Raw genomic sequence first — 22,732 nt, forward strand, 5'->3', positions numbered from 1 at the left:
ATAGGGAGCTTTGTGAGACCTGGCTAATCCCGGGCATCTGGTTTCCAGATGAGAGATCTATTTTAGTTATTTCTTAAGGCCTATTTCCCAAATCCTTCTCATCTCTCATTTCCTACCCCACCTGCTTTTCCTAACCGAATAAATCCACTGTTGCCATGGAGACAACATAGTATTAGCATCTCTGCTGTGTCGTCGATCCTTCCAAAACCCAGGACTAGTAGAAAGGGCCCTACTCCTAACTTCTGGCCCAGGAGTCCTGCCTGGGAAAACACAGTACGGTATTGGGGATATCTGCTTTGCCCGTTGGGTTTCCTCTCCTCTCTGTTTGTTTTCTTGACCCAAGTTCCCCCTTCTTCCTTAGGAGACGAAGCTTAGGTGGAGCCCGAGTCTTGTAGCCAGGGAACCCGAGTGTCGGTGCACTTCAGGCCTTTAGAAGGGATCGTGTCATCCATGAGGACAATAGTGTGAGGGGCTGTGCTGCTCTCCATGCAAAGGGCAGATACAATTCTCCCCAGAAGGTACAGCGGCCGTGTCAGCCCAAAGGGCCTTGGTGGCCGGCTCAAGGTCACCCAACCCCTGGGTGCAGAGCCTGGGCAGGAGCCCTCACCATTTCCTTGTACACACACCGCCACCTTCAGTGGGGGCTGCCTGTAGAGACTGAACATGACAGCAACCACTATTGCGCACCAACTGTGTGCAAGGCCCTTGGTGCACAGATGTCACTTACGCCTCAAAACAACCTTGTGACGTTGATATCATTATTGTCACCACTTCACAAAGGAGGAAACCGAGGCTCCAGGAGGTCTGAGAACTTAATGTTGTACAGCCGTTACACATGGGAGTTGGATTTGAAACCGAGGACGGACTCTTTCAAAGTCCACCTTCTCAACCAGAATAAAATTTGGCCTTTACCTAAAAAAGAAAAAGAAAAATGTAAAAATAATAATAATAAAAAAAAAGATTCAAGAGCAGCCGCTCCCCTAGCACTTACCACAAAGATAAAATTCCACTGTTTGGGGCCAGACATGTCTTTCCCCGTCACCCTCTCCCCTTTGACTCCTGCGTGACCCTCTGCTGGGTTTTATGAATGAAGAGGGAGAAAATGTCATTGAAAAGTTCAACAACTTCGGATTCCACTTCTCTGAGTGATAGATGGCTTTAATTACTCTGAAGCACTCGGCCACTCCACTCTTCTCCCCAGGTCATTAAAAATCGATTTTCTCTCTGAACTCCAGTCCCCCCTCAGGTCTCCAGAGAGTCAGGGGTTCCAGGGAGACGCCCAGGGTCATCTTCTGACCAGAAGGTTGCCTGTTGCTTTAGCTGCAGTCACAGCCCCCAGAACCTCCCGCGGGCTTTCTGGGCGTTCGGGTCTCCTTTCCCTTGATGACCTTGGTGATGTGATTGTCACAGCTCAGGGGACAGCAGGGCCTGGGCTGTGTTTATGAGGGCTTGCGGGGATCTCACAGATGACTATTGATTTTTAAAGAACTGGATCTAACACTGGGGACACAACCATAGTGAGTTCTTCACATTAATTACTGGGAAGCTGATTCGTAGATGAGACCGAGGCTGAAGATGTGAGCTCAAGGGTGTCCTCCCTGATGAGCAGGTGAGATGGGTGAGACTGGCATTGCTGTTTTCACTGGAAAGATGAGGAAATGGAGGCTTGAGGTTAACTGGCTCGGCCAGGCCACACAGCTAACAGCTGGCAAAACCGGGACAGAACACCCCTGCCACCTTCACTGCCCTCACTGAGTTGCCCTGGCGTTCCTGGGGGGCTCTGGATGGAAATGTGCAACCTGCTGAGAGCTCTTCCCTAACTGTGCTGGCCTGGCAGCTGAAAACCACCCAGCAGGGTTCTCCCACCCTCCCCGACACCCCTCCCTTCTCCCTCCCTCTTCCCCTCTGGTTCCCCCTCTGTTGTCCTACTCAGGATCCACCTGCTGACTGTGGTTAGCAAACAGAGAAGAGTAAGAAAGCTAAGGGGCATGCAGTGGTGGGGGATGGAATTGCACTGTCAACAGCCTCAGCTCATGCCTGAGGGACCACAGGGAAGGTACATGGAAGGCACCCCATGTCCAGGAGGAAGCAAGGTGACCTGAGAGCCAGCCCTCGGGGCAGCCCCAGGAGAGGGGCCTGCCCTCTAGTGATGCCTCTGTCTCCACATCAATCCTGAGCCTGGGAGTCGGACAAACCTGAACTAAGTCTGTTTCTGATGCCCAGGAGGTGGGTGACCTTGGGCAGGTTACTCATCCTGAGACTCAGTTTTCTAATACGTGGGCCTAATATTGCTTCCCCTGCAAGGTTGGTATAGGGATCAAATGAGATAAAATAGGCATGCAGTAAGTGCTGGAAAAATGACATTATTATTATGATGATGATTATTATTAATATCTCTGCTGCTCCATTCTGTTCAACAAGTTCCATCAGCTGCCCAGCACTGAGCAAGGAACCTACCAGCCATCAGCTGTAGACCTCAGTCCCCATCTCCCCCTTCCCCAACCCCCAGGAGGAAGGGATCCCCTTGCTGCCTCAATACCCCGCCCCCCACCCACTCAGCAGGGGAGACTGAGATTGAGATGCTGCTGCAGGCAGCCATAGACAATGGGCTCCTTCCCTTTTAAGGACAGGAGAGAGGATGGGTATTTTTCCGTGAGACCTGCTGAGCCAAAGGGGATATCACTGGGGGCCTGTCAGGAGCCTGGGAGCCTGGCCCACCCCCGGAGTGTCCACTTTATAGCTTTGGTGCTTGAGAGAACCTGGCCAGAGCAGGGGGCCGGGCTAGGCCTCCCTGATTGCCCATCTGTCCCTGTCCGTCTCCCGGTGAGGACTCTGCCCCCCGCCCCATCTGGTGCAAAGGGAAGGACAGAGCCCCAAGCCCTGGGCCTCCCAGTGCTCCTGGCACCTGTTGAGGGGATTTGGGGGAGCCTGTGCAGAGAGATCCACCCACCCAGCCAGCCCCTCAACTAACGGCTGCCCGGTGCCGGCTGCGCTGAGAGCGGTGGAGTCAGAGATGGGAGAGAAAGCCTCCCCTGCCCTCAGGCTGCTCCTCGCTTCCTGCTCCCTCAGCCTCTGGCTCCTGGAACTGACCCCTGAACCTTCTCTCCCTCCTCACCCTCCAGAAGACGCCTCATAGTATGTCACATCAGGGGCGGTGGAGGACTGACCTCCTGGCCACTTCTCTGCTCACAGCAAGGCCACGCCTAGGGTTGAGCCCGCCCTATGCGCCTGCCTCCTGCTGGTGCAAATGGAGCAGGAGGAGGCCTGGCCTCCCTTCCTTCCTAGGGAGCTGTGCAGACCTGAGAGGCAGGTGTGTGAAGGCCCTGGAGATGCTAAAACCCGCTCCAGGAGTTGTGGTTGTGTGCTGGATTTAGGTCCACACACCAGCCCGGGCCTCAGCCCAGGCTGTAAATGAGCTTCAGATCTTTTCCTGAAAACAAGTTGGACTGGGTGAAAGGGAGAAAGTGGGTCCGAGACCTACACACTCCAAGGGAGGGAGCTGGGGCTGGCAGGCAGGGGCTGCGGGAAGGTACCAAGGAAGGAGAGGGAGTCCGGCCAGTTGTGTTTCAGCTGCTGTGCGCTGTGCCCCGGGCCCTGGGACCAGGGGGCTGTGGATCAGGCCAACTGCATGCTCCAACCAGGCGGTGTGTGTCACCTCACACCCCGGCCACCTGGTCTCGGCACTGAGAAGGCCTCTGTTTCTTTCCTGGTGTCAGGAAGCAGGGGACACGTGTGGGGACAGGTGTACTATCTGGCAGGGGGAGCAGATTCCAGGGAAGCGGAGGGAAGGATTAAATGCTCAGTGCCCCAGGGGCCCCTCCAGCCTAGGGGGACAGCTCTCCCTCACCCCTCCCTCTTGGCCCCCTCGCAGGATTACAAAGGAATCCGCTGGCCTCTTGAACACCAAGTGTTTGTACCAAAACCCCCTGGGGCGAACCCCCACTCTGTCCTTTCATCCACAACTGTCTTCTGATTGTACCTCTATGGTGGCATCTGTCCCACCGCATTGAGAGGTCCTGTCTCCTTAGTTTCATCCTCAATCGCACCACGGGCTCCAGGAGGGCAGAGAATGCAGCCCAATGCCTCGCAGAGAGCTTGACACAGCCCAGATGCTCAGTAAACGTTTAAGGACTGTGTGGGACCCAGGCTCCATCCACGGTCAGGGTCCTACGTGTTGTTCCGCTTTCAACCCCAGTGTTTCTGCGGCAGAGCCCTCCAGGTCCTCAGAGCCAAGTGGCCCCTTGCAGGTGTCCGCTCAGGGGCAGAGGTGGAGCTCAGATTCGCTACACCGCCCTCGCGCCCCCAGGGAACGCCTCTCTGAAGAGCGATGGGTTTGCACCTAAAGGCAGTGAGTGCTCAGGGCCTCTGCCCAGGAAGGTAGTGACTACAGGGCCCAGAGCCACATCTGCCCTCACCCTGGGTGGCCCACACCTGCAGGTCTGCCAGCTCTTTGGGATCTCTAGGGATGAGGCTGGCTCCAGCAGTCCCCCCAGTGACTGGTCCCCACCGCCAGTAACAGTCCTGTATCATGTCCCTCACTGAGCGGGGCCTGCCACCCCCTTGGCGACCCAAATTTGCTGAAAGGAGAGAATTTGGAGGAACTTCCCCAAACTCTGCGAGCCCTGCTGAGCCAGCCCTTCCCACATAGACGTCCAGCTCCCCTGAATCTGGCCAAGGAAGGTACCAGAGATGGGGGGCCTGGGGCTAGAGGAGCCAAGAGCACAGTATGCGTCACCTTTAATGAAGACTATTTCTTAAGTAAATGACTTAATAGGACAGTTATATTCATTAGAGGCATAATTACAAGACATAAGATCAAGCAGAGAAGAATGCGGAGTGTGAGGGTGGAATCAAGTCTGACTCAGGCCCGTGGTCCCGGGGAGAAGGCGGTGGAGGGGCAGGAGAAGGGTGACCTCCGACCCTGGGCTTCTCATCACCACACTCATTAAGGGCTACGTGGGACCCAGCTACACTCAGATCCCAGCGCTCCGTGAAAAGGGTGGGGAGATGCAGGCATAATTAAAACGCAATCATCATAAACAAACACTCATTAAAGCCTCCTAGAGTGTCCCATTAAGCTCTGAGTCAGCCCTGACAGAGGCCACCTGAAACTCTTCCCTCCTAGAGCTTCCAGAGACAACTCCCACCCATCGCATCCCACCCCACCCCACCCCGCCAGGTCCTAGTAGAGCAAATATCCACCTGTCCCCGGGGGTGCAGAGTGAAGTGCCCCCCTGACCCTGGAGGCTTGAACTTGGCCCTTTAGGGCCTCCATAGACTCAGAGTTATTAAAACCATTTCTTCCTTCCTGGACATAAAGCAATCCTCAGAGTACGCTCACTCACCCCCCGCCCCAAATCAGTCCAGTTCCTTACAGAGCCCCACGGCAGAGTTTCATTCCATTTCTCCCTGGCTCCAGAGCCCTAACATTTGACAAGATCTCCCCAAGATGTGAGATGGTCTCTATCAGTGGTTCTCCAACTTTAGCCTTCTCAGCTGGAAAGCTGTGAGAACATTTTGTGGCTATTCCAAAGTTTCTGGTCCAGTGAACTCTGGCTTTTCTGTCTCATAAGGCACAAGTTAATGCCAGGTTGCTGGTCTAAGACCCATGCCATGAGAGCCATTGGTCCTTAAGAACCACAAGGCCACCCCTTTAAAAAATACACACACACACACACACACACACACACACACATATTTCAGAGAGAAAGATAGAAACATCAATGGTGAGAGAGATCATCATTGATCGGCAGCCTCCTGCACGCCCCTTACTGGGGATTGAGCCTGCAACCCTACATGTGTCCTGACCAAGAATCAAACCGTGACCTCCTGGTTCATAGGTCGACGTTCAACCACTGAGCCACACCAGCCAGGCAAGGCCACCTCTTTTTGAAGGACATTCTTTTGACCAAGGACTTCATATATTCCAGCTTTGTGGTCTCCTCCGTCCTTCCCGATGTGTATCCATTGCTCCCTGGCCCTCACACCAGGTTTGCTGAGGACACTCTGCTCTCCTATATCTGTTCAGGCGGTTCTTTCCACCTAGAACCCGCTTCATCTGGACAAACATCATTCACCCTTCACAACCCACACACGTGCCGTGTCCCTCGTGACACCTTCTTGGGACTCTGATCTAGTCCAGGGCTGTCCCACAGAACCAAAAGGCGAGTGAAATGTAAGCCACGTGTGTAATTTTAACTTTGCTGGCAGACATATTTTAAATTATTTTTTAATATATTTTTATTGATGTCAGAGAAGAAGGGAGAGGGAGAGAGGGATAGAAACATCAACGATAAAAGGGAATCCTTGATTAGCTGCCTCCTGCACACCCCACACTGGGGATCAAGCCCACAACCCGGGCATGTGCCCTTGACCGGAATCGAACCCAGGACCCTTCAGTCTGCAGGCCGATGCTATAGCCACTGAGCCAAACTGGCTAGGGCTGGCAGACATATTTTTAAAAAGTGAGAAGCAGCGGCTGAAATTAAAATTAATTTTATTTAGCCCAGTATTTACTACATTTTTCTTTTCAACATGTCGATAAAAATCATTAATGTGGTATTTTACATTCTTTTTTTTCTGTAAGACATCTTCAAACGTCAGTGTGTACTGTGAGTCTCTGGCATATCTCAGTCAGGACTAGCCACCTTCCGGATGCTCACGGCCACACGGGCCAGTGGCTGTCACATTGGACACTGTCGATGCAGATGTATTTTCTCTTTGCTCTGAATTCCCTCGGCCTTCTCTCCGCGCCTGTGTTAGAAACACAGGTCACTTTGCAGCTCGAAGATGATGGCTGTGTTTTAATGCTGTGCTGTGTTTAGTCCCCTGAAGTGCTTGGTGCGGCCTGTATGTAGGACATGATCAATGAATATTGGCTGCTGAGTGATGAATGACTGTCACGGCCCGAGAATATAGCAAAGACAGGGAGCCCATGGTAACGAACATCTGACTCCGAGGGTCTCCTCCTCCCTGTGCCTGGTTTGTATGTGGCTGTTAGATCTTTGAGGAGAGAGACATTCACGTTTTAGAACCGCCCCCTCACCCCAATAAGTTTCCTGTTTCGCTTTGCTCTTCAACTCAGTGCATTAAAAAAAAAAAAAAATTCCCACCAGGAGGGCCCAGGAAACAGGAAAAATAGTTGTGCTATTGGTTTCATGTTTGGAGAAGAACAGGGTTCTCACTATCTCCGTGGCACTTGGCGTGAAAGTGGGCTTTGTTGGTGGAGACACTGCTCCCATTCAGGGCCCCCTTGCCCAGCTGCTGAGAGCCGGGCTGTGTTTTGACAGACGGGCCGAATGCAATGCAGACAGTTGTTTTAATTTCCAGCCAGATGCAGACATCACTCACATGGAACCCGAAACCCAAAAAACCTTCTCTCCGCGCCTGTGTTAGAAACACAGGTCACTTTGCAGCTCGAAGATGATGGCTGTGTTTTAATGCTGTGCTGTGTTTAGTCCCCTGAAGTGCTTGGTGCGGCCTGTATGTAGGACATGATCAATGAATATTGGCTGCTGAGTGATGAATGACTGTCACGGCCCGAGAATATAGCAAAGACAGGGAGCCCATGGTAACGAACATCTGACTCGGAGGGTCTCCTCCTCCCTGTGCCTGGTTTGTATGTGGCTGTTAGATCTTTGAGGAGAGAGACATTCACGTTTTAGAACCGCCCCCTCACCCCAATAAGTTTCCTGTTTCGCTTTGCTCTTCAACTCAGTGCATTAAAAAAAAAAAAAAAATTCCCACCAGGAGGGCCCAGGAAACAGGAAAAATAGTTGTGCTATTGGTTTCATGTTTGGAGAAGAACAGGGTTCTCACTATCTCCGTGGCACTTGGCGTGAAAGTGGGCTTTGTTGGTGGAGACACTGCTCCCATTCAGGGCCCCCTTGCCCAGCTGCTGAGAGCCGGGCTGTGTTTTGACAGACGGGCCGAATGCAATGCAGACAGTTGTTTTAATTTCCAGCCAGATGCAGACATCACTCACATGGAACCCGAAACCCAAAAAAGGAAGGCCGGGCACTGGGCTGCTGCTCTCAGGCCTCGGAGGGTGGGTGGGAGGGGGCCAGGCGGAAGCCGAGCGGGCGGCCGGGGTCACAGATATCCCCAAGGGCTGAGTCCCCGGCCCGGAGAGGCACACTGGGACAGTGTATGGCAAGCACCTGTCAGAAAGGTGCTCCTGGTAGGAATCGCAGGCCTGGAGTCAGAGGTGAAGGGTTACTCCTTAAAGCAGCGGTTCTCAACCTATGGGTCGCGACCTCTTTGGGGGTCGAACGACCCTTTCACAGGGGTCACCTAAGACCATCGGAAAACACATAGATAACGACATGTTGTTTTTGTGATTAATCACTATGCTTTAATTATGTTCAATTTGTAACAATGAAATTGGGGGTCACCACAACATGAGGAACTGTATTAAAGGATCGCAGTCATTAGGAAGGTTGAGAACCACTGCGCTTAAAGCAATGTGATATCCGTGGCTGGTGGCGATGGCTGGATGTTAGCTTTTAATTGTACAAGTTATACGGGACAAACAGCATAACCAGTGTCAGGACGGAGTTAGGTAAACGGTGGGAAACCGAATCCTGAGTGGCAGAAGTGGAAGGACTAGGTCAGCCCCCTCGGAGGGCAGGAATCCCTTCACAGCCCCCGACACACGTCACTTTAATTGCTTACACATCCCACTGGGGGGCGCTCCTCCGGAAGGGAGGTCCGGTGCATTATTGCACAGCCTTGCCTTTCTTCTGTTGAGCTTATTGCAGCCACACTGCTGCCCTTCACACATTGAAAAACAGCCTCCATGGCCAACCTGAGATTCGTCTTTTTTGAGCCAAATAAACAGGCCAAGTGCATCCGCTGTACTTGCGATGCCACATCCGGGTCCACCCCATTGTGACCTCCCTCTGGGAAGGATCCTTGGTTGAGCAACACCCCTCGTGGGGGGCGGGAGGGTGCAGAGACCTGAGCAGGGAGCCCCCTGGTGTGGGGCGACCTCTCTCAGTCTTGACATTGTCCCTGTTTCCGCAGCCCGTGAGCAAATTAGCCCCTCCAGCTATTCCATTGCTGTGTCAGGTCGTGTTGGGTATAGAGGCGACGCAAACCCTCAGGTCTCTTCCGCATGAGCTGTTTCAAACCAGCTATCCCCCAGCCTCCACTTAAAGTATGAATTTTTCAAAATCAAACTGCAGGATTTTACATTTCTCCTTGCATTTTCTATTTTTGTGATTAATGGAAGGTTAGGGAAGTTTAAAGCGGATCATGTCACTCACTAACAGGAAGGCCTTGAAATGGAGAATCTTAAGTGTTATTTGTAAGCATGGGGGGGAGGTGCCTCGGCAACAGAGCAAAAGAAGGCTCGTGAGGCTGGCGCCTTTGGTCATTGAGCCCTCGCTTACATCCCACCCGCCTCATCTCCGCCCCGCCCATCCAGGGCACACCCTACACGTGTGCATACTGAGCTTGGTTACTTATGTGGGTGATGGTCTTTCACCTTGGAATGCCCTTCTAGGCCAGTGGTCGGCAAACTGTGGCCCCTTGAGTGTGGCTCTTCCACAAAATACCACGTGCGGGCGCGCACATACAGTGCGATTGAAACTTCGTGGCCACACTCAAGGGGCCAAAGAGCCACATGTGGCTCGAGAGCCACAGTTTGCCGACCACTGTTCTAGGCCCATTGTTTCCCCACTCGCCTTTCCATCCTTCCTCCCGGCAGGTTGTACTGGGTACCCCTTTTTTAAGCAACCAGGGCACACACCCATCCCAGGCACAGTGGAAAGCAACTTGGTTTGTCATTTCCAACTCCCACTGGACCGTGGGCCCTGCGGGGGCAGGATCTGTGTCCAGTTTGCTATTGTTTCTCTTGAGCGTAGCGTCCGAGCCTCCATACAGTGCCATCTATTGAACATCTGCTGCATGAGCAGCGTCAGGCTCCCTCCCAGCCTCTCGGGAGGATGCTGTAAGGCATCTCCATCAGCTCCTTTGCCCCTGCCAGAGGCGGAACACTGTGCTGCTGGACCACAGGTTGTGTTTTCACTTGAGCTCACACATCCAGTAGGTGGGGGACCTCTACGCCCTGACAAATGAGGAGCTATTCCCAGCCCATTCCTAGTAGATGTTTCTGCGGCCCCGCGGCCTCCTGCCCCAGCCAGCAACAGATACCTAGGACGTATCAACTGGAAAACTTTAACCTCCTGCCCCTCCTGCCCAGCCTTAATGTCGCACACGCTGGGCACGGAGGGGTGAGGAAATGTCCAAACAGGCCCAGCTCAAACCCTGCAGGACACAACCGGGATGCCAGGAGGAGTTGGCAGGGGCTGCAGTCCTGGGGGGTTGGAGGTGGGGGGAGGGAGGGCGTGGGAAGCTTGATCTGAAAACCCCCACTTTCCCCAGAAAGGCAGCTCCTCTCTGTGGATGTTCCCATTTAGCCATACGTTTCAGATGCTGGGACATTTGCTAAGGAAACGGAATTCAGACATCAGAGAATGGGGATAATTGGATCCAGGTGGTATGTTTGGTCGGCTGTAAAGTGACTGTGCCACATGATGAATATTATTTGATAGGAAAAGTTTCTCCTCCTCTCCCTTTTCAAGTGCGTTCTGTGCAGGCAGGATGTCTCAGCCCAAGTCCAGCTGAAAGCTCTTCAGAGACGAGTTGGAGGCACGCGATAGCCTTTTAACAGAGTTAAGGTTTTCAGCACTTGGCACGAGCAAGCCCAGCTCTCGCGAGGACTGCAGTGCGGGCAGAAGGACACTGAGGTTTTGCTTCATTGCTGGGAAGGCAGGAAGCCTGGACCTGCCACCTGAGAAACGCAGACGGCTTAGCTGTGCCTCCTACCTGTGCCAGGCCAACAGATGTGAACATGGAGGCCACCAAAATGCCCCCCAGTGTCTCCCCTTTAGTGGTGGTGACGGTGCAAGAGTGGGGACGTTGTAGATGAGTCTGAACGCACATCGGCGAGGCGGCGCTACCGGATCTAACCATGATCTCTCCTCTCTCCACCAGATCACCAGGGTCCCCGTGGAATCCTGTGAGCAGTACACGACTTGTGGGGAGTGCCTGAGCTCGGGGGACCCTCACTGTGGCTGGTGTGCCCTGCACAACATGTAAGTTGGGGACTGTTCTGAGAAAGGGCCGGGAATGCACAAGACCAGGTACTTTCCTGGGAGTGTCGACGAGGGATGTGATAGCGGTTTGCAGGGAGGGAGGGCTTTTCCTCTGCTGTGCCGGGAGCAGCAAGAGGAAGACAGGTCACGGGGGGCCTCCTCCCATGCAGCGCCTTTGCCTCTCTGTCTTTCATTGCACTTTAATATACATAAATATATATTTATTATTGATTTCAGAGGGGAAGGCAGAGGGAGAGAGAGAAACAGCAATGATGCGAGAAAATCATTGATCAGCTGCCTCCTGCACGCTTCCTACTGGGGATCGAGCCTGCAACCCAGGCATGTGCCCTGGTGGGGAATCAAACCGCGACCTCCTGGTTCATAGGGTCAAAGCTCAACACCTGAGCCCCTGGCCGGGCTCTTTCATTGCGCTTGTAAAGCCTGCCCTCCCCGCCGCTCTCGGTCTGTACCTCCTCAGTACGGAAAGGGTAATGGTTTGGGGAAATCTCGAGCGGGAAGCTGTAGAATCTCTAGGTTTCCCGAGAACCTTTTGGGGCAGCCTGAGCAGGTGTCTCCTGTTGCGAGTGTGCAGATGGCGGGGCAGTAGAGTCGGGACTTTGGACTCCACTAGCTGCTGTGTGGCCCAGAGTGGTTCACTGACTCCTCTGGGCCCCTGTCACTCAATAGGGACACTGAGTCCTCTGGGCCCCTGCCTACCTCACCGGTGACTTGTGAGGATTAAATGAGATAATAAACGCTCTGGAAACAAGGAAGCCCAGAATAGGCTGCACAAATGAAAATAATGCCTATGGGCCCTGAACTCGGGGGCACCCTTCTGGCCGCATTATTTCAGGATTCCAAGAAGTCTGCCTCCCACTCCTACTGGCCACATATCCCAATTTAGTTACCCAGACACACACACCCGCCATTGAATGCCAGCTCCATAGAAATGCAAAGTTACACTTAAATTTCTGAATTTGAAGAGCCGCAGAGGGAGAGAAAAGGGTGAAACCCTGAAAGGCAGGCGCTGACTAGGAATTCTGTTCCCCAGTGGAGTTGGAAACTCCGTGGCTCGGTGCCAGCCGGCAAAGCATCTCTATGAAATGCGCCGGGTTTGGGTTTGGGGCGGAGGCGGAGGCGGGGGCCAGAGTTCAGGGGCCGCACAATAGCTCTTGGCTCCCAGCCTCTGCAGCAGGTGTTGGGAGGGCTACGGAGGGAGAGAGGGAAGCAGGCGCCTCGCAGATGCAAAATCTGGACTGGATCTGAGCCCACAAATACTGGGTTCCCCGCTTGGGTTTGCAAAAAAAGTTTTGGATAAAAATGCTTGCACTGGAACCTGGACATGGAGTCCCCATTAAGGGCAGGCAAGGGATGAAGATGGCTGGTGACACCCCTGTTGTGGCCCGGGAATGGCAAAGGTGCCTAAAATTGGGTTCCCTTCTGTGAGGCTGACCTGCCCAGTGGGCTCTCTCCTCCAGAGGAGTTCTCCCTCCAAAGAACCCGACAGCCACGCAGTGTGTCCTGGGTACCTGCCCTCTCACTGGGCAGTGGGCATGTCCAACTGTACCACTCACTCCCTGCTGCTCCTGCCATGGCCACCAGCTCCTGCCAGCATCACTTCCCCCAGGTAGAACACACCAAAGTTATGGATGGAGGATTGCCATCCGTTCAGCAGCGAGGACATCCACATTCCTCAACTTGTAGGTGTGCCCACAAACCTGTCGGCAATGCCGGAGCCTCCTGGTGGCCCCGGCCCACCCCTGTCATCCTCCAGGCCAGATGCGGCTTCTAGAAAGACTGAGCCATGTCATCATAGTCTCAGATCTCCTCTGCCCTCTGAACTGCTTACCTGTCCTCAGAGACGCCCTGCTACCTACCAGGGCACACCCCTCCTTCCAGCCACTCTGCCGGCCAAGAGTAGGCAGGGAGCAAGCTTTTTCCTGGTCATACCCAGAGCTTTCTTCTCTCTTCTTCACCAGCCCCTCCTGCTACCCTTCCCACTGGCCACCACCAGCCTGCCTGGGGGAGGGAAGGAGGAGAAGGGCCCAGCTCAGCCCGCGGGCCCACACGCTGGACTTCAGCAGAGGCAGGCGGCTGAGGGAGATTGCTCAAGAAGCTGTGGGTCCCGGGGGATTCGCAACCTTCCTGTCTCTTCTGTGTGCCTTGCTCTTGCGAGTGTGTTATTGTCTCCAGGGCTATTTATCTCTGTTAGGGCCAGTGCCATAAATAGTATGATAAAAAAGAGCCATTTCAGCGAGTCAATGAGATAAAGGCTCCAGTCGAGAGCTCACTTTAGAGCTATCTTAAGGATTCACTTAAACCTCCATAATTCTTCTCTGTGACAGCATTCATATTTAGATCCATTATGTGCCTGGAAAGGAAGAGGGGGAAGGGCGGAGGAGTTCTGTGGGAATCACTGCTCCACCCCCCCTCCGGAAGCACCAGCGTGTTTCCGTGTGACATAAGTGGCAACCACATGCCCCTGTGTGGAGATGCCACGGTGCCCACCTGCCACCGCGGGCCGAGGCGCCGGGAGCCAGAGATAAAGTTGTCGGGGAACAGCCACACAGTATTCTGACAGACACGGCCCTGACTGCGATTCTTCGTCTGTCTGCCTGTCTCCGGGCATTATTTCACACCACACACATCTATTTAAAATGTGCCGCGTGACAGGTAGAGTGTCTCAGTGAATAAAACACGGTCCCTGCCTTCAGAAAGCCATTCACCCAGCCACAAGATCACCTGTGTGTTGTCCCACACAGCTAAGACCCTGGACAGACGTTCAGATATCCCCGGAGAAGAACAGTAATAGTCATTATTGATATTATTATTATTACAGGGGCCAGGAGGCCATTTTCTAAGCAATAACTCATGTACTCCTTACCACAACCCTAGGAGATAAGGTCAACATTTTACAGTTGGGGAAACTGAGGCACAGGGAGATTAAATAATTTGCCCAAAGGGCCACAGCCAGCATGCAATCGGCCTGGGCTAGAACCCAGCTCGCCTGGCTCCAGAGTTTATGTTCTTAGCCTCCTGTGCGCTCATGGTCCCCACCTCCCCTCCCTGACTCATTGAGAAACCTCTAAAGATGCTGACTAGAGCTATGCTTTGTGTCTAAACCGCATCTCTCATTCTGGGAGTTAATCCCACTTCCTCCCAGCCTGTCTTTCACTGCAATAGAGACCATCTGGGAGGCACCCAAGCCTCTGAGAAGAGAGAAAGTGGTAATGAGGGGACCAGCCCCAGGCCTCAGAGCAGCAAACCCCTCTTGCTTACGCCTAGGGGACAATGGAGCCCAACAGAGGGTTCCCGCAGGCCTGACCTCTTGCGAATCTGTGTCTGTGGCAGGTGCTCCCGCAGGGACAAGTGCCAACGGGCCTGGGAACCCAATCGATTTGCTGCCAGCATCAGCCAGTGCATGAGCCTCGAGGTGCGTCCCAGCAGCATCTCAGTGTCTGAGCACAGCCGCCAGGTAAGTCACTCACCCAGGAGGACAGGGGGACACGGGGCACACACGCGTGTGGGCGGGTTCCTTTAACACGCGCACAGGAAGCTGTAAATGGATCGTGCTTTACATGCTCCACGGGAACTGTATTTATAGAAAACCCGCGGCCAACTGCTTTTGTAAAGGGCACAGTCATCCTGCATACTCCTTGCAAATTCATTATCCATTGATCTGTTTTGTAAACCTCGATTTTGCATTTAGCAGCCAACATCTACAACATCCTGCAATCCGATAGCAGATAACGCATTCTTTGGTAGATGCTGTATTTATAATCCTCCACCCATACAGCCTCTCACAGAAACCTGAGAGTTGCATTTGTGTGTGTGTGTGTGTGTATAACAGAAACAGACTTAATTCACAGTGTGTGTGTGCTTCAAAGAGAATATTAAAGAGAAGACAATAGCCCTTAACCACCTGTCAAAGTGCAACCCCAAATATCTCATGTCCTCGGGCCCTGCACAATTATTTCATTCTGAAGTTTTATGAGCATTCACGAATGTTAATTAGTTAATGAACCTTCCAAGATTCCCGTTCATTCATCCCCACGGGGAGGTTTTGGCTCCCAGGGAGCTGAGGGAACAAATAGCGGAGTTTGTACCTAAGTCTCAGGGCCCCATGGAAACGAAACTGGGGCAGGGATTCAGCGGCAAGCAAATGTATGGGAAGGCGAGGGGACGCCCGCTGTGACTGCGAAGCCCACTGCTGCTAAATCCCGCCAGGTGCCCCTAGGAAGACGCAAGGAGGCCCATCGACCTCAGGGCTCCCAACCCAGAGGCCACAGGGCTGATGTATGTCACGGTGACCCCTTATGGGCACCTCCCACTGCCAGAGGGAGCTGGTCTCATTTCTCACATATTGTTTTAAATACCACTTAGAGGTGATAGTGTGGTCATTGAGTACAAGCTCACTTCCAAGTGCACTGAATTCAGCCCAGCACCTTGCCATTAAATGGTTTCTCAAGCAACAGATTCTTCTGGCAATCGGGCAGTCGGGGACGTTTTTTACCATTCCCAGGAGGGTGTTCACACTGGAAAGGGCTGGACACCACTGGCCTAGGTCTCTGAAAGCTGTTCCAGGTACCAACTGACATCATCCACGCCACAGGTGCCCATTCCCTGCTTTCTCTCATCCTCTCCGCACCCTGGGAAGTGACTGCCCCTCCAGGGGAGCTGTCAGCAGGCCAGAGCCCAAGAGGGACAGATAAACAGAAACTTGAACACGTTCACCCCATTGATAAGCAGCCCCTGAACCCCGAAGGACAGCCAGAGTGAGGAGCTGGCTGTCTCTCACCAACCTGGTGAGCTCCTGGGAACCTCCAGGTTGGTGACACTTACTCTCCTAGGAGCCAAGGCTACAGCTTGTGAAGGGCTCAGCTCATGACTTGCTTTCAAGCTTGCGTGGCTTCATGTCAAAAGTAGCTGTGTCTGAGATGGATTTGGGTACCTTTCCCCTGAGGGCACCCCACCCCAGTGATTCATAATAACATTAATAAAGACCATTGACCCTGGCAGCGCTGCTGTAATTGTTCAATGTCAAAGCCAAATCACCAACATCAGCATCCTTTCTTACAGATGAAGTCAGGGGAGATTAGTGAGGCGGTGGCAATGGCAGGGCCAGGACTAGGGCCAGGTCTCCACGCCCCTGGGGCTCTCCCAAGGGTATCAGCTCTTTGCTTCTGAGCCTCTTTGCTCCTCCCTCAGCTCAGCCTGGTTGTGAATGATGCTCCAGATCTGTCTGCGGGCATCAAATGTGCCTTCGGAAACCTGACAGAGGTGGAGGGACAGGTGTCCGGGACCAGAGTCATCTGCATCTCACCTGGGCCTAAGGATGTTCCTGTCATCCCATTGGATCAAGGTAAGAAGTGTCTGCCATGAGAGTCACATGGCAGGGCCTGCCCTCCGAGGGGGACCAGAGGTAGAGAACGCAGGGAACCCGGTGACAAGTACCGGCACAGAAGTTGCCTGACCAAGTCTCCTTGTGCCCAACACCCAAATGGGCTATATAACGAGTTTGAGAGCAAACTGACATGCCCCAAAGAGAAACTGAGGAAGAAGGAAATCCCTTGCTCCCTTTTGGGTTAAGGCTGCATTGGTGTGCAAAGCGTTTTTCTAGACTTCCCTTCCCTTCTTGGAATGGCTATGGTTTAGCCGGTGGTTTCCAGTGGGGTTCTCTCCACAGAACTGGAGGCTTGAGAGGTTCTGGCTTAATCCTTCTAGAAGTGTTTCAGTCGCTGAACTTGCCAGACCAAAGGCTGGGCTCTGTGGGATGTGAATGATGACTTCCTCCCTAAGCCAGGGTGTGGGGCTGCCTGGCTCTCAGCAGGATGAAAGGGACTCTGAAGAGATGACTCAGGCAGGTGCTCTCTACCACCTGTGCCCCGCGAGCCCTGAGATAGCGGAATGATTTACCCTCAGGGCCTCCACTGGGCCCGCAAGTTGTCACCTCCATCTTTTTCCCTTTATTTTTCCAGACTGGTTTGGGCTAGAACTGCAGCTGAGATCCAAGGAGACAGGGAAGATATTTGTCAGCACCGAGTTCAAGTTCTACAACTGCAGCGCCCACCAACTGTAAGTCCTTGCCAGAGCCTTGCCCTGGGTCTGGATGTGGGTGTGGGGTTTCTCTGAGCTTGAATCATGTCATATTCACCTCCCGGTCTTCCTACGGGGCCCAGTACATTGTCTGAAAGAGGGGAAGCTCTCCATCAAGGTTACTTTCCAGTTCCATTCAGTTTATTCAGTTACATTCATCTGAATGGCAGTCACAGACCAGAGCCTCGGGTCTCATTCAGACTCCCTTGCCTGCCCCCACCCCCCCAACAACCCTACTCCCAGCTCTCAAGCTAAGAGAATAAAAAGAAGGTTTGAAGTAAAGACAAAGATCATGGTCTAGAACAGTGGTTGGCAAACTCATTAGTCAACAGAGCCAAATATCAACAGTACAACGATCGAAATTTCTTTTGAGAGCCAGATTTTTTAAAAAAATATATTTTATTGATTTTTTACAGAGAAGAAGGGAGAGAGATAGAGAGTCAGAAACATCGATGAGAGAGAAACATCGACCAGCTGCCTCCTGCACATCTACTGGGGATGTGCCCGCAACCCAGGTACATGCCCTTGACCAGAATCGAACCTGGGACCTTTCAGTCCGCAGGCCGATGCTCTATCCACTGAGCCAAACCGGTTTTGGCAAGAGAGCCAGATTTTTTTTAACTTAAACTGTATAGGTAGGTACATTGTTATTAACTTAATTATGGTACTCCTAAGGCTTAGGAAGAGCCACACTCAAGGGGCCAAAGAGCCGCATGTGGCTCGTGAGCGCAGTTTGCCGACCACGGGTCTAGAACCATAAGAAAAAGTCTTCATTTCTGACCAATTGTTGGTGCATTTCAACATAGAGATTGACAGTGAGTAGAGTTAGACATGTTATCCATGACCAAATGAAGGACTCAAGAGATTAGACTCAGCTATGCATGCAGTTACCCCCAGAGGAGGGACAGGGATGGGGCCATAGCCTTGCCCAGCACCAGGGAGCAGGACCTGGGCTGGGAGAGGGAGAGGAGGCTTTAACTCCACTGGGGTTCGAACCCAGCCTTCAACTTTTTAAGAAGGCGGTGGGAGCCAGACTAAACCCTAGCCTCCAGAGGCCTTGAATACAGCCCAGCTGACTTCACCAGCTTCTACAGCAGCAGAATGCCTACCAGTGGGTGTCCACAAGCTATGAGATCCTACAGCTGCTCAGGAGGCTGGAAGGGCCAGGAGCAGTGGAGAAATGGACCCACATTCAGTTTCTGCTGGGCCTCTCTGGGAAAGAAACAGACTTCTTTCATACAAAGTGGGAGCAGTGGTCATGGGACCAGTGACCTTGGACATTCAGCAAGGAGTGAGATCAAACCACAACTCTATACCAGAGGAAACAGTAATTGGGAATATTCTGTGGACCCATCCTTCCCATTGTTTGGGACAAGAACAGCCTGGGGTCGACATAGTAAGCAGAAGTCCAAGGCATCAAGTCTATAGGGTGGGCATGATGGGCTCAGCATCCACGGGGGGGAGGGTCTGTTTGCAGCTAAACCTGAGAGGATTCTTTAGCCCTTAAAATAGACCAGTGGTCGGCAAACTGGGGCTCTTTGGCCCCTTGAGTGTGGCTCTTCCACAAAATACCAACTTCTGCACATGGGCCACGAAGTTTCAGTCACACTGTACGTGCGCGCCCGCCCGTGATGTTTTGTGCGCATCCTGTAGGTACAACAGCAGGGAGGGAAGCGCTCGCCCTGGCAAAAATGCATGAGCCACACAGCCTACTGCCACCTATGCCTGGCTACTTGGAGAGCCAACGTTTCCATTTAATACTGTTTAACTCCCAACGCTCAGGAGCACAAGTGATGTGAACCAATCATTAACAAATACGATTTGAGAGTTTGAAATAACAGGTCATTTAAGGGCTTGAAAATAATACATTTAGCATTTCCTATACATTCTCTGGTGTGATGCTAAAATCCCTGTGGAGGAGCCAGGAAAGTTTGATTACAGACAGATGAAGAGATTCCTATTCAGAAGGTGGAGTGACTGACTCGGGGTGACCCCAGTGGCAGAGGCAGAGGCAAGACTGGAATCAGAGCTGCCCAGTTTCTACCCCAGTGCTCTTTCAGCCTTTTTGTCTTATAAGTAGGCCTTTGAATGCTTTCCCAAACACACTCTCTTGGCCTTGAACTCTTAGTTTCTGAAGCAATCTGTTATATTCAGCCAGAAAAGTGGAATTTGCCTGTCCTAGAAGAAATGTTTAACCACCAGCAATCCGGGGCGGGGAACCTCATATTAGTGTTTGCCAATTCCTGTGGTGTAAATACTCCCTGTGGCCAATTTCAAGCTATCAACCCACTTGCAAAATTCCTGAGGATATAAATAACCAGCTCTCATGAACTTATACAGGCCAGCTCTAGCACACCTCTGCTTTATAAGTTACAATATTTCCACTCTGGACTCATTATTTTTTTCAATTCTCTCGTCCTGTGAATAGCTTAGAAGGAGAATCCACAATGGTCAGTGTTGAGGGCTGCCCCATCAATATACTCTCCTGAGAATGAGACTGTGATCACAGGCTAACATCAGGATACATAGGCTGCCTGATGCCCTTATCCTCTCTCTCTGGGTCCTTCTCTTTGCCTCTGACTGTCTTTGTCCTTGCAGGTGCCTGTCTTGTGTCAACAGCGCCTTCCGCTGCCATTGGTGCAAGTACCGCAACCTCTGCACTCACGACCCCACCACCTGCTCCTTCCAGGAGGGCCGGATCAATATTTCAGAGGTAAGCGGGGATCACCTTGGCCCGGCATTGTTCCCAGTGAATCTGAGTGGCCCTCCCTTTCAGATGGTCAATCCAGCAGCTTGGCCATCTCCTGGCTCTGGCCCAGCTTGGTTTTCTTCCAGAGATTCTACGTGTTAGAAAGCCCTGTTATTATAAAGTTCAGAAAGTGGCAGGAAACACCCCAGAGGCAGAGAAGTGCGCTTTAGCTACGAGACTCCTAAGACTCTATGAATTCAAAAGCTTGAAGGGAATTGAAGGTTGAGGCTGAAAGCTTAGAGGAAACATATCCCACCAAACAGACTCCATGGTCTAGAAAAGTGCAGTGAATGGCATTTATTCTTTGAGTGTAAGCCCTTTGCTTGGCTGCAGACATAGTCTAGTTCAATAGAACATTCACTCGCAACCATTCTTTCATGCCAGCTTCTCTTCCAAGTGTGAAATTCAGTGATTCTCTGACTCTGATGTATGACTGGGTGGGTGGCCTATAGAGAGAGAGAAATTCAGTGAGTGAAAAGAACCAGGCCTTGCTGAAAGTCCCATTTTATTATGTAGTCAATGTTTCATCCCTAAGGCCTGATCCACCTTGGTTATCAAAACAGTGAAAAAAACCAATTGCCTCTCTGTCTATGAATATTCCATCCAATGATTATTCACTGATGTGAACTTTCTTACATATTCACATAGTGCCTTAGGACAATGAAGCCTGCTTGGTCAACTACCCTTTCCCTTCCCAGTGTTTTTCATACCTGTGGGTAGTCAGTGGTTGCATTTGAACAACTGTAGAGACTTTATGCATTCACACATATGCACATGTGCATATATACATATATCCCTCTTTTTTTTCTTTTGTAATCCTCAAGCGAGGATATTTTTCATTGACTTTTAGAGAGAGTGGAAGAGACAGAGAGAGAGAGAGAGAGAGCGAGAGAGAGAAACATCAATGTGAGAGAGACACATTGATTGGTTGCCTCCTACATAGGCCACGACCAAGGCCAGGGCTCAAGTCTGCAACTGAGGTATATGCCCTTGACTGGGATCGAACCTGGGTCCCTTCAGTCTGCACTCTATCTACTGAGCCCAACTGGCTAGGGCTAACCATCCCCTCTTAGTCTACCTTTTAGAAATCCACAAACATAAATAGGTGACAAGTAGCATTTGCACTTATTGCTATAGCCTTTCTGTACATGTCTCCCTCTTGCACTAAACCACAAGATCCTTGAAGGCAAAGGTTACATCTTACCTTTAAGTCCTCAGTGCCTTCCTCAGTGAATGTTTGTGGAATCCATGCCTGAAAGAATGGACAGACCAAGGACCACTCTACCCAAGTGCTATTCATAGAAAGGGTTCCTTGGAACTATGTGTCTAAGATATCAAGAAATAGAATCTCATGTGTCTCCTAATCTTGAAAGATGTGCTGGATAAATATGAGAAAGCAGATATATATATATAATCATCATGGCATACACCTTAAATATCTTACAATTTTATTTGTCAATTACACCTCAATAAAGCTAAAAACATTTTTTAAATTAAAATAAAAAAGAAGAAAGGTTTCCCAAACACATACTCTTGGCTTTGAACTCTAAGTTTCTGAAGCAATATGTGTTATATTCAGCCAGAAAAATGGAATTCGCCTGTTATATAAGAGAAACATAGACGGTGCCCAAGGGGATTTAAGGCAGACCCACCCCCAGGTGCCTCACGATGGGATACCTCGTTGCTTGAAAACCTTTGAGAAAAGGTGTCTCCTCCAGCCAGTTGCTGGGCTTTGGCGTAGCTGACCAGTAAGCAGTGCACTGGTCTTAGTGGGCCCTGGGAATCCATCCCAGCCCGGGATTCTGCAGGAGCTGAAACTGCTCTCAGGCCTGTCTTCTCACTGGTAGGAGAGGCCTGAGAGCCCCAGGGAATGGAGTGGGCTGGTTACCCCAGCTTGGGAGTTCATGGAAGAATGGGAAGGCGGGAGGTGGGCCAGGAAGCGCAGAAGCCACTGGAAAACCTGGGCAGGCAGCAAAGGATCAAAATAGTTTCAGAGACTGACCTTCACATTGGCCACTTCTAAACTGCTAAGTTCCTTAAGAGAATAAATGGAGATAGACCACAGGGCAGGGGAGGGGAGGGAGAGAGAAGGAGAGAGAGAGAGAGAGAGAGAGAGAGAGAGAGAGAGAGAGAGAGAGAGAGAGAGAGAGAGGCTCTGGACAAGAAGGAACAGCTGCTGCATTTGCTCCTAGGGGCTCCCCCTCGGGCAGGAGAAACCCAAAGCCAAGCCAGCAACCGCCAGCAGCTGGAGGAGGGCAGGAGTGTCACAGAGCAAGACAAATAAACTGCCTGGTGCGGAGGCCGGGGGCTGGGCCCCAGAAGGCTAATTGGAAGCATGCGTCCTCCCTCGGCCTTTTAGAAGCCACTGGAACACGGCTCCCTTGCAGCCCCGGGGCTGAGATTCAGGCCTGAGATCCAGGCGTCCAGAGAGCTGGGCCTGAGGGAAGCTTTTGCCCTACACCCCTTGCATCTCAGGATTGAGTTAATACGGAAAGAGGCTTGGGGTCCACCCAGAGGCTTCCCATCGCCTTTTAGTTTTGCTTTTTCTCCTTAATGTCTGTTCCCTGGAGTAGGAGAGGTGCCTTTGTCCGCCCGCACTTCCCACCATCCCCAGCCTTCCCCAGCGGGAATGGGGCGGACCTCTCTCTTCCTGCTCATATGTACAGGCCACAGGGTCCTGGGATGGGCCGGTGAGGGAAGCCCAGACCCCATCAGCCCCTGATTTTTCTCTGGAAGGGAAATAAGGTGCAGGCTCCCAGCGGGTTGCCGGGCCTGGCCGCTGTGCAGC

General features: G+C 52.0%; 1 protein-coding gene across 1 annotated transcript in view; it reads left to right on the plus strand.

The window, feature by feature from the left end:
• PLXNA2 (plexin A2) overlaps nt 1-22,732 on the plus strand; it is a 206,257-nt gene that overhangs the window by 110,591 nt on the left and 72,934 nt on the right. The window contains exons 4-8 of the mRNA XM_006767182.2: nt 10,999-11,099; nt 14,451-14,574; nt 16,308-16,461; nt 17,078-17,174; nt 19,794-19,908. Of these exons, the coding sequence (XP_006767245.1) occupies nt 10,999-11,099; nt 14,451-14,574; nt 16,308-16,461; nt 17,078-17,174; nt 19,794-19,908 (591 nt within the window). The remainder of the gene's footprint in view (nt 1-10,998; nt 11,100-14,450; nt 14,575-16,307; nt 16,462-17,077; nt 17,175-19,793; nt 19,909-22,732) is intronic.

This window comes from Myotis davidii, unplaced genomic scaffold (assembly GCF_000327345.1).
Source record: "Myotis davidii unplaced genomic scaffold, ASM32734v1 scaffold622, whole genome shotgun sequence".
NCBI lineage: Eukaryota > Metazoa > Chordata > Mammalia > Chiroptera > Vespertilionidae > Myotis > Myotis davidii.